Consider the following 12,459-nt stretch of genomic DNA (forward strand, 5'->3'; position numbering starts at 1 on the left):
CTATCCATGTAGTATAGATGACTACAGGAAAAACAAATCAATTAAAGGCATGAGAGCATCCTTAGAAACACGGTCTCTGCATACTGTTAGATGTGCTACCTTTTCAATTTTTGTTTGTTCTTTAGAAAACTGTGATTACATTTACTCTAAGTGATATGGTTTCCTTTGGAATTACACAGGAGGAAAATATTCCCATATTGTAATAACGAACTTACCGCAATCTTTTTTTAAGTTGTAAACTGTCATGGATGATCCTTTTAACAAACTCTAATTCGCCTCCTTCTGCCATGATCTCTGTGATACCTCCTGTATTTACCGAACTAGGTGGAGGTCTTCGAGAATTTCGAGAGTTTACTCCCTGAACAACAACAAAAAACCCTGGTAAAAAATTTTACACCTTAAGACCAAATCTTTGACTGTAATCTAGTTCTAAATAAGAATGCTTAGGCAAAATTTTAGTTTCCAAATGTCATGCTAGCTTTTGGATTTAAAAATCATATAATCATTCCAATACTACATTTTAAAAACTGCATTCATGCAAATATTCCTTCCTAGAATCTTTTACCTTCCATCTTTGTGATTAGACATACAAAAATTTTACCTTTTTATGTACTCAATTCTGTCACTTTTTTTTTATGTTTTCTGTCTTGATATCAGTACCGCAAATATTCCAACCAAAGATTAGATAAATATTTGTTTTCTTCTAGTACTTTCATGATTTTACTTTTTAAATTTAATTCACTCCTACACCTCAGACCATATTAAAAAAAATAACTCAAATGGATCTAAGGTCTAATATAAAAGCTAAAACTCTTAGAAGAAAACATAACAATACATCTTCATGATCTTAGCTTAAGCAATGGTTTCTTAAATGGTTTCAAAAGCACAAGCAACAACAAAAACAACAAAATAGATAAACTCGACTGCCTAAACATTAAAAACTTTTGATCTGCAAAGGACACCATCAAGAAAGTAAAAAAGGAAAGCATCGAACAGACTGTCAAATTACAGCAGGAAGGCTGGGGAGTGTTGTGGAGGGGGGAAAGAGATCAACAGAAGGACTTGTATGCATGCATATAAGCACAACCAATGGACACAAGACACTGGGGGGGAGGGGAGGAGGATGAGGGCATGCGACAGGGGGTAGGGGAGCCTGGGGGAAGGTCAATAGGGGAAAACAAAGGAGATATATGTACTAATATGTGTAATACTTTAAACAATAAAAAAAAAAGGAAAAAATAATAAAAATAAAGGAAACAAAAAAAGAAAGTAAAGAAGGCCCTAGCCAGTTTGGCTCTGTTGATAGAGTGTCGGTCTGCAGACTGAAGGGTCCTGGGTTCAATTCCAGTAAAGGGTACATGACCAGGTTGCAGGCTCAATCCCCAGTAGGGGGCGTGCAGGAGGCAGCCAATCAATGATTCTCTCACATCATTGATGTTTCTATCTCTCTCTCCCTCTCCCTTCCTTTCAGAAATCAATAAAAATATACTTAAAAAGAAAGACAAGCCACAGAATGGAAGGATATTTTTCAAATAATATATCTAATAAGAGACTTGTATCTAGAATACACAAGGAATTCTTACAATAATAAAAAAATAACCCAATTTTTTAATGGGCAAAGGATCTGAATAGTTATTTCTCCAAAGGAGATACACAAACGGCCAATAAGCACATGAAAAAATTTTCAATATCATTAGCTATCAGAGAAATGCACAGCAAAATTAAAATGAGATACCACTTAATACCCATTAGGATGGCCATAATTAAGATAAATAATAACAAGTGTTAAGTGAGGCAAAAGGAGGTTTACAGTTGTTCATATGGAAAAATAACACAATAATTAAATAATACAAAAATAAATACTAGATGAAAGAAAATAGGTTAAATACGTATTTCATACGTATTTTATTAGGTTCTTTGTTTTTAATTCAATGTATCTTTCCATATTCATAAGCAAATATATTTTTCATTTGAAGTCAGAAAGATTAAATTGGATATTTGTTTACTATCAAATGATAGGTGGCAGTAAAAACAGTTAAGCTCCTCCTGAAGGCAATAAACCCAATGCAGGACTATATTGTGACCTAAATTGGTCCAATCAGAAGAAACCCAAAAGTGTAATGGTCTGGGGAAGAAAAGAGCTCTCTCCCCACTCTCTCCCCCTCTGCAAATATTACTCTGCCACAAGTAAAGCAGACTAAGAACAAAAACAACCAAGGGCGAGGTCAGAGCCAAGAGAAACCTGGAAAAACTGAGCCTTAGCTTTGATACTATTATGATCCCCTTGATCAAATTAAGTCGACACTACTGCTGGATTTCTCAGATATATAAGCCAATAAATTTTCTTTCTTGTTAAAAGTCAATCTGAATTGGGTTTTCAGGTGCTTGATTACAAAAGCATCCAGATACAGCTTCCAAAACAAAAGCTGTTCTTTGCTCTTATTTTTGCAAGCACGGTAAACTTAGATAAATATTCAATTACTTTAAAGGAGAGGATATTTTACCTTGGCTTCCAACTGATTGGCAAAAAAGGGAGGATTGCACATGCAAAAGTCATAGATTATCTCAGATTCTTCTTTAAGAGCATCCATCAGAAGTGTCTTCTGTGGTACTTTTACAACTAGGGAAAAAAATAGGACTGTTAACCAATATTAATGCTGTGGTAGTTTTCAAATATGTCCACAAATTCTGTGACAATAGTCCCTTCAAAAGGTGGAGTTTGATTTCCCTCTCCTTAAGTATACGTTGCACTCACTGACTCGTTTTTATTGAATAGAATATGATGAAGTGACAGACAGGATGTCACTTCTGAGGCTCGGTCATAAAAATATGGCTTCATCCTTGTTCCATCTCCTGAATTATTTGTTCTAGGAGAAGCCAGTAATACAGGCTTCAGTATCTCCCCTTACAATAATAAGTTGACTTTGTGGAATCTCTTTATGGGAGTCTCTTAAATAAATTAAGAACACAAATAAACACCAGCCCTTTATATATAAAACTAGAGGCCCGGTGCACAAAAATTTGTGTACTGAGGTGGGGGGGGGGTGGTCCCTCAGCCTGGCCTGTGCCCTCTCACAGTTCGGGAGCCCTCAGGGGATGTCCTATTGATGGCTTAGGCCCACTGCTGCCACTGCCAGCCTCCCTCTGTGGGAGGCAACCAGGCAGGTGATCAGGGGTAGGCGATCAGGTGATGGTGCTGCCCCCATCAATCCACCACTGCTGGCCTCCCTCTGCAGGAGGCGACTAGGCAGGTGATCAGGGTACAGCGCCACCCCCATCATCCTCCCTCTGCAGGAGGCAACTGGGCAGCCAATCAGTCCGGCACAGCCCCGCCCCCTCCTTCACCCCCCCCCTCCGCTGCCGCTGGTCACTGCCACCTCTCCCCATCATGGTCCTCTCCCTCTGCCTGCTGGCACATGCCTTGGCTGGCCTGGCGCCACCTGCTAGCCGGCCCCGCCCCGCCCCTCCCCCCCCGCCAAATGGTCATTCGCGGTTTGGTCAATTTGCATATTATGCTTTTATTATATAGGATAAGCACAAACGTAAAAAGTAATGGATTATTAAGGGAATTCAACTATTTGTAACAGAGTTCCATGTACTGAAATTAAAAAAAAAGATGGTGTAATTTAATCAACAGTGGGGTTTTCTTACTTTTAAAATCTTGGTGATTAAAAAAAATAAAAAAATAAAATAAAATAAAATCTTGGTGATTAATAAAAATAAAACAAAATAGCCCTAACCAGTTTGGCTCAGTGGATAGAGCGTCAGCCTGCGGACTCAAGGGTCCCAGGTTTGATTCCGGTCAAGGGCATGTACCTTGGTTGCGGGCACAACCGCAGTAGGGAGTGTGCAGGAGGCAGCTGATCGATGTTTCTAACTCTCTATCCCTCTCCCTTCCTCTCTGTAAAAAAATCAATAAAATATATTTAAAACAAATAAAATAAAAAAATAAAACAAAATAAAAGACACCCGGCTGGTGTGGCTCAATGTTTGAGCATTGACCTATGAACCAGAGTCACAGTTCTATTCCCGGTCATGGCACAGGCCAGGTTTTGAAGTTGGTCCCCAGTAGGGGGCATGCAGGAGGCAGCCGGTCAATGATTCTCATCATTGATGTTTCTCTCTCTCCCTCTCCATTCTTCTCTAAAATCAATAAAAATATTTTTAAAAAATAAATAAAATCTTGGTTACCAGGTTACTTCATATACAGTTGATTCTATTATTTGCAGTACCTGAACATATATTTATGTTCTATAAAGTCATCATAACCACTGAATTAGTGAATACTGAACTACTGGCTCTGGGGAGAAATACAGGGTAGGTTAGGTCCAACATTTTCATCAACCAATCAATACATATCCTATTTTATGTTTCTGTTTAAAGGTACTTTATTTAATATATATTGTTGATTCATTAACACTGAACTCATGGTCAATAGCACTATAACTCATGTCTGAACGAAGCTTATCTAACACACATATTTTCTCTGCAAGGCATATCACAGCCTTCTTGCACTCAGGAACACTAGATAGCACTGAAGCCAGCGGTTGTCAACCTGTGGGTCGTGACTCCTTTGGCGGTCAACAACCCTTTCACAGGGGTCGCCTAAGACCATACTGCATATCAGATATTTACATTATGATTCATAACAGTAGCAATATTACAGTTACGAAGTAGCAACAAAAGTTATTTTATGGTTGGATCACAACATGAGGAACTGTATTTAAAGGCCAGAAGGGTGAGAACCACTGACTTAAGCACTATGTTTAGGGCCATTTTAAACAATAAAATCACCAAGAAAAAGCACAAAAGTGCAAAGAAAATGGCACTGAACAGACCATGAAAAGGACACTTGTTTACAGTCTGAGAGCTGAAACTCAGAGCATCACCTTGTTTAACTTCAGCTGGGAACATGCATGTTGGGTGACCCAAATTTTTTTGCTGCTCTGCACATGTCTATGGATAACCACCAAACCACAAGTATTGATTTTGGAGTTAAAAATAACCCCATGTAGGCAAATTTTAGCAAGTAGAAAATTCACAAATACAGAATCCACAGATTATGAGGCTTGATTGTATTTACTATACCTCTTTCTGAATTAATTCTGATAACAAAACAGTAAATTCAATTACAATGTACCAGATTTTTTAAATTACCAAAGTTTGTATATTAAAGCAAAAGAATGTGTTAAATTAGAAAAACAGGTTAATAAAATAAAGCTTAAAAGGAATATTTATTCTGTAGAGCTAACCTTTTATAAGATCAGATAAGTTATTCTGTTCCACATTTTTCTTTGCATAGTTGAAGCACATATCATCTACTTCTGTTGCAAGAAAATACCAGCCATTTAAGGTACTTCCAAGTAAAGGATAGATGCAGGATGCTCCAGTACCTAATAAAATAAAAATTCAAAACACATTGCATATACCTTAGGGAGAGAATAATAAGCAAAAACACCATTCTTAGAATTCTTATAGCCTTGACAGTGGCTTCTGGGTTCTCTAGTCTATAAATAAATATAAAAGGCTAAGTAACCAACCGTCCGTCCATCTGATCATTCAACCGGCCAGTACATATGACGCACAATGGCAATTTAAAAATAAACATTGACTCGCACATGCGGGATACATATAAAGCTCTTGCTGGTGCCAATCGCATGTGTGTGTTTCGATCTGTCATTGTCGATCGTGAATTTGACACTTCTATTGTAGAGAAAGGACAAATAGCGATATTAAAATATTTCTTCTAATTAATTTCCTTTCAATGTGCATGAATCGTGCACCGGGCCACTAGTTATTTCATGTGTTAGTCTTATCCCATAATTAGATTCAAATTTCTTAGAGGATAGAAATCTTACTAACCTCTTTTTTGTATGTTTGTTGTATGTAAAATGAAGTATGTATAATTGGCTGGTGATCAAGGAATACATGACTGATTAACTGAAAATTGTCAAAACAATTTAATTTGCTTTATAAAATCTCTTCATTTAAAATTTCACACAAATCTTTATTTTCTTAAAAGAAATCAATGCTAATTGTTAAATCACCACAGTACTAAAATAGATGAAAGCACACCCTATTCCCCAAAAGTAGAAAAAATTACGTAAGGCACAGAAATTTTATATTAACACATTGTATGCAGGAAACGTATTTATACGTTTTACGTTGACTGGTAGTAGAGCGCGGGACACGTATTAATACGTTTTTTATAGACTAGCGGCAGAATGCGGGTAACGTATAAATACGTTTATTTTTATACTTTTTTATTGCTCTAAAGGGATGCTAACATGCAGATATACGAATTCCAAAGGACAAAATTTGGGTCTCTAACACATACAATGGTGAATTATGTATGTACTTCCAGGTATAATGGTAATCAATCTATTCAACTGCAAAAATGGCCCCGCCACCTGTTAGCGCAAGATAAAAACTACCAGCAAACAATGTGTTAACCCCCTCCCCCAGTTCCCCACATATCTGTGAATTGTTACTTGAAGGAAACCAGAATTAAAAGGGGGAAAAAATTTAAAGAGAAAATTTATATCTTAGATGTGGAGACATGGAAACATATTTGATCCAGATCAAAAACATCACCCAGCCAACACGGCTCAGTTGTTGAGTATCAACCTATGAACCAGGAGGTCACGATTCAATTCCCGATCAAGGCACATGTCAGGGTTGAAAGCTCGATCCCCTGTGTGGGGCGTGCAGGAGGCAGCCAATCAATGATTCTCTCTCATCATTGATGTTTCTCTCTCTCTCCTTCACCCTTCCTCTCTGAAATCAATAAAAATATATTTAAAAAAAATACATCTTATAAAAACAAAAAACACATCAATCACTGGCTTGACCACCAAAATTTCAAGGGGACATTCATAGGCAAATATTCCAGGCAAAGATAATTCTTTGACACCCAGGGTTTGGTCCTAAATTTGTATGTAGAACTTCTAACTATACACTAATCTCAAATATTGTTTTTACAACCACTGACTAATCTTGGCCAATAAGATCTTAAAGAGAAAAAAAAGCCAGTGTTTCTCCCAAAGGCCTAAGAAGTTAGCCCATACCAGCCACCCCAGGCCTGTTTTCCTCTGGTCATATCCTGGCACAGGAAGAGTGGAGGCTAGAACTCCTCCTAACCCAGAGGAAACCCAGGCTCATCTTACAGCTTCCTCATTAAGTATTTTGAACAGTCTAGTAAAAAAACACGAAAACTGATGGCCAGAACATTTAAGCTCTTTTGACAGTCATAGTGATTGCTAACTTCCTATCATGTTTACTGAATAACATCCAGGCCCTGATGCTTCTGGACCAACACCTCCTTGGGGACATGTGATGTGGTGAGGGAAAGGATGGTAAAGGGTCCTCAAGCTCCTCTCAGAAGCCACAGTTATTACCCCTTCTAGCCACTGTGGTAAGAGAGTCACGCAGAATAAGAAATTTCAAGCAGCACTTTCATCTCTGCCGGGGGAAAAAAATTCAGACCACATATATCCCCAAGCTCTTGATTCTCATACAACTGTCTCTCTCTTCATATTTCAATTTTATTTAAAAGCAAAAACAAAAAAAACAAACAAAAAAACCCACTTTCCTTCAGTTGCCCAACGATAACGAGGTAAAAGTCCTGTCCTTTGCCAAAAAAATCAAGTTTCTCAATTCTTAAAACCCTAATCCCCTCAGAAAGCTGAATGACATTCTTAAATGGTAAAAAAATCTTGTAACGATAAATAAAAATGGAAAGTGTATAATCATGGAATTAGAGCAAACTGATGGAGTCTGGGGGAAGAATTTATATAGAACCCTAATTAGAATGAATGTGATTTCAGCACCAGTGCCCCTTATGAAAAGCTAAAATCCATTAACCTCCTATATCCCCAAGTGTTATTTTAGAAGGTTTAGGGCATAATTAAAATAAATTAGTACCAAATAGGCTCTCAAGCCTTTTAAGCTTTCTATAACCCATCAGCCATGAACATAAAAGGGCAGAAGCTTTTGTTAAACCCCATTATTTTTATATAGGGCTTAGCTTATATGGGGTGTTCAGATTTTTTAAAGTTGAAAGAATCACTTATCAATATCCAACGAATTATTAACTGGATACCTACTACTAAGCAACAGACCGTTTTTAGTCCTTGGTTATTATAGTAAGCAAAAAGGTAACAGGCTCTGCACTTTGCAAGCTGATGGTAGAGAAAGACATTAATCAATCAGGTAAGTGAACGTGTAGTTAAAAATTAAAAACACAACAACAACCCTGGCTGTTTTGGCTCGATGGTTAGAGCATCAGCCCTAGGACCTCATGTAGTGACTAAAAGAAGAAAGAGTAAAATAAGTTTCAATGGTTCGCATGAACAGGTATTAGTTGTTCCTGACAGTATTTAGTAATATAATCAGATCTTTCCTTTTCTTTTTTAAATTATTCAAGTTCTATATATTATTTTTCCAAGTTAAAATATAACTATCTCTTTTTCTGTTTAACTATCTTTTTAAAAAGAGATTCTTAAAAACCTGTCTTTTTCTCTTGACTCATGGTATGTTATTTTTTAAATGGCACTGTAGAAATCAGCCATTCAGAAGGAAAAGTTGAAAATCTCTTTATGGGAAATAGTTTTGGAATTACTCTCGCTGTGGATAAGCAGTACATGCATGGAGTAGTTAGTACTAAAATAGGTGATTGTCAGGTAAGATTATCTCTTTGGTCATGCACTCTCGTTTGTTGACTTAAAATGGCTGAGACTGTTCTTCCTTAATATAAAATGCCAAAGGGTCTTGGGTTCAATTCCTGGTCAAGTGCACGTACCTCGGGTTGCAGGTTCCCCAGCCCCGGTAGGGGTGTGTGCAGGAGGCAACCAATGGATGTGTCTCTCTCACGTTGATGTTTTTTTCTCTCTTCCCCCTCTTCCTTCCTCCCTTCCACTCTCTCTAGAAATCAATGGAAAAAATATCCTAGGTGAGGATTAAAAAAATTTTTAAATGCCATCATGGGAGAAACATAAAAACGTTAGCCATTACAAACATATAACACATTTATAATTGCTAAATATACCTTGGCTTCATTTCCTTTTGTATATCCACTTGCTCTCCTAAATGAATCAAATTGAACAGTTTTCTCCATTGTAGATATTTGCAATTAAGAGAATATCTTACTTTGACTCATGATTTTCCCCATCTTTAATTTCTGTATTAAATACTCTACAAATAACCAAGAGGTTCTTGAAAGTATTCAGACCTACACAATCTTTTATCAACTGGCCATTATCACAAAAATCACAATATGGAGATTCTGTTACTAATATCAAATAATTCAGAGTAAAAATAATACCCAGTAGACACAGATACCAACATGGTAATCTGAAAAGCTAAGAAAACAAGAGCCTCACTCATTTTGCCTCTCTTACCCATTTGCTCCCTATTTGTTGCTCAAAAGGAATTAATGGCAGAAAAGCCCACATGTAGCAAATGAGAGCAGTAATATCCATAGTCAGGTTCTTTCACATAATACATGAGAAGTTTATAAAGAATTCAACCTTGAAAATTTTATAAGACTTACATGTAGTCAAAAGAAGAATTTGAAACCACATACCTATGTCAATTCCTCTTCGGAGAGTACTTTTGTCAGAGTCATGATGACCAATCAGATCTTCTACCCAATGAATATAGTTGAGTCTCAAGGGAACTGTGGGAATTAGTCTCTCCAATGGAATATCAATAGAAAGTCCAAAATCTTCCCTTAGGAGAGTACAAGTCAGAGCTCTGACTGCTTCGGGATCTTTAAAATTAAGACTGTGGGGTGGAGAAAAAGAAGTAAAACAGATTAATAAGATTCAATATGTTGTACAAGCTCTATGGCAGCCAGGCAATACTGAACACCCACTTGAATTTCCTAATATATCACACATAAATAGCTGTATAGAGCAAGCATGTCAAACTCATGGCTCCCGGGCCACATGTGGCCCACAACGAATATTTTAGTGGCCCAGCCAATATGATGGTATGTAAGAAACGTTTTAATAAAAATTTCATAACTTAATTTTTACAATATCCGGTTATACATTATCTATAATAATAAAAGCATAATATGATAATTAGACTGGACATCCTTCCGGATGAAGCCAGGGCTGCAAGGGAAGCCCGGGTCCCGGGTACCTGTTGATGGCCCAGAGGGAAGCCCAGGGTCCTGGGTGCTAGAGGGGAGCCGGTGCAGGCAGCCAGGGGAAGGAAGGCCTACTCTTGCATGAATTTCATGCATTGGGCCTCTAGTTATTAATAACAAACTACAACATTCACTAATGACTGATTACTATAATCAAGTTGCATTCATTTCCCTTACGCGCCTTACATGCAGGCGCACCATTTCTCTCCACTAATTCTACCAGCGAATATTTTAGCAGCCAACTGCCATGTCATCCAGTCTGGGGCTGACTTGTTTGGTGTGCGCAACACGAAATATTTCGCTTTCGGAGAACAAGAAAAACAGGTTTATTTGAGTTACGCTTATTAACTTGTGCAGTTATTCAGTGTCTGGTAAGTTAATGTTCAAGAAAAAATATTAATTTTTATTAAAAGGTTCTATTCTTTTATGCCAACAATTACTCATTTATTTCAGCCCTTTGTATTCAGCATGTCTCTATCGAAATAAACCTACGTTTCTATGAAAATTGAAGCTTTTGTTTTTTTGCGGCCCACATAAACTTAAACCTTGTTTGTTTTTTTTTTGTTTTTTTTAAAATATATTTTATTGATTTTTGACAGAGAGGAAGGGAGAGAGATAGAGAGTCAGAAACATCGATGAGAGAGAAACATCGATCAGCCACCTCCTGCACATCCCCCACAGGGGATGTGCCCGCAACCCAGGTACATGCCCTTGACCGGAATCGAACCTGGGACCCTTCAGTCCGCAGGCCGACGCTCTATCCACTGAGCCAAACCGGTTTTGGCAACTTAAACCTTGTTTATTTGGCCCGTGTTAGCCTTTGAGTTTGACATGCTTGGTGTAGAATATCCACACAAGGGTGTTTAACACACAGTTTACAAATGATAGTATAAATTCCCATCAATGACACTGCATTTTCACACATGAAAGATAAAAGATAAATGTCTCTATTCCAATTCCTGTCTGATTGACTCCTTACCTAGCTATGTGACTTAGGACAAGTTGAGGACATGTTTCCTTGACTGTAAAATAGGGATAATGATACATATATCATAGTGTTTCTGAGAGATAATCTTGAAAAGTACTTAGCATAATGCCCAGTACATACTAATTATTTTAGAAATGCTGGCCATTTTTACTATTATCAATTAACATGATTTGACATTAGCACATTCTTTGAAAATTAAACTTAAAAGTAGAAAGCAGAAAAAATGTTTAATAATGAAAATAGAATATGATACTTAAATATAACAAATATTACATCAAATTTAAAATTTGACTATTTTTAGCAACTTTACTGAGGTACAATTTGCATACAATAAAATTCACCTAGAGTATACAATTCAATAGTTTTTAGCATATTCACAAAGTTGCGCAACCATCCCCATAATCCAATTTTAGAACACTTCCACCAGCCCCAAAAAGAAGCCTTATGCCTATTTGCAAGTCATTCCTTGTTTCTACCCTCAGATCTAGGCAACCACTAATGTACTTTGTCTCCATAGATTTGCCTTTTGTGGATACTTCATATAAATAAAAATCACACAACAAGCAATGAGAGTCCATTTTTACACATGGAAAGTTTACACATCTGAGTATCATACTACAGCATTCAAATAAATTCACATTCTTTTTTTATTTTTAATTGATTGATTCTAGAGAGGGGGGAAGAGAGGGGAGAGAAGAGAGAGGGAAACAGAGAGGGAAAAAAAAGACTTGTTCCATTTATTTATGCATTCATTGTTGACTCCTGTATGTGCTCTGACTGGGATCGAACCCACAACCTTGGTGTTTCAAGATGACACTCTAACCAACTGAGCTACCTGGGCTAAATTCACATTCTTTATTCTATAATAGAGGCTTAATCTACTTCTAAACTTCATTGCTAAACATACATAAGTATATACCAATATAATATCTATGTTCAAAGCCTTAAAATCTAAAGTGTCAAATCTCAGAATTTTCCTAGTGAAAAACTTAACCTATATACATTATAAAATAAATTTGAACAATATTACCTAAGAGTAGCATATATTGACTTACTGTCCCGCAACTTCTGAATGTTATTTTGTACTGGCATTTAAATAAAATTGGGGCCCGTCCAGTGTGGCTCAGTGGTTGAGCATCGACCTATGAACCAGGAAGTCATGGTTCAATTCCCAGTCAGGAAAAATACCTGGGTTGCTGACTTGATTCCCAATAGGGGGTGTGCAGGAGGCAGCCGATCAATGATTCTCTCATCATTGATGTTTCTATCTCTCTCTCTCTCCCTTCTTCTCTGAAATCAATAAAAATATATATTTTTT

At 37.1% G+C, this 12,459-nt stretch overlaps 1 protein-coding gene across 1 annotated transcript in view; it reads right to left on the reverse strand.

The window, feature by feature from the left end:
- METTL16 (methyltransferase like 16) overlaps window positions 1-12,459 on the reverse strand; it is a 68,052-nt gene that overhangs the window by 36,085 nt on the left and 19,508 nt on the right. The window contains exons 3-6 of the mRNA XM_036341060.1: window positions 9,584-9,783; window positions 5,253-5,393; window positions 2,505-2,620; window positions 216-358 (exon numbers count right to left, since the gene is read on the reverse strand). Of these exons, the coding sequence (XP_036196953.1) occupies window positions 216-358; window positions 2,505-2,620; window positions 5,253-5,393; window positions 9,584-9,783 (600 nt within the window). The remainder of the gene's footprint in view (window positions 1-215; window positions 359-2,504; window positions 2,621-5,252; window positions 5,394-9,583; window positions 9,784-12,459) is intronic.

This window comes from Myotis myotis, unplaced genomic scaffold (genome assembly GCF_014108235.1).
Source record: "Myotis myotis isolate mMyoMyo1 unplaced genomic scaffold, mMyoMyo1.p scaffold_m19_p_17, whole genome shotgun sequence".
Classification (NCBI taxonomy): domain Eukaryota; kingdom Metazoa; phylum Chordata; class Mammalia; order Chiroptera; family Vespertilionidae; genus Myotis; species Myotis myotis.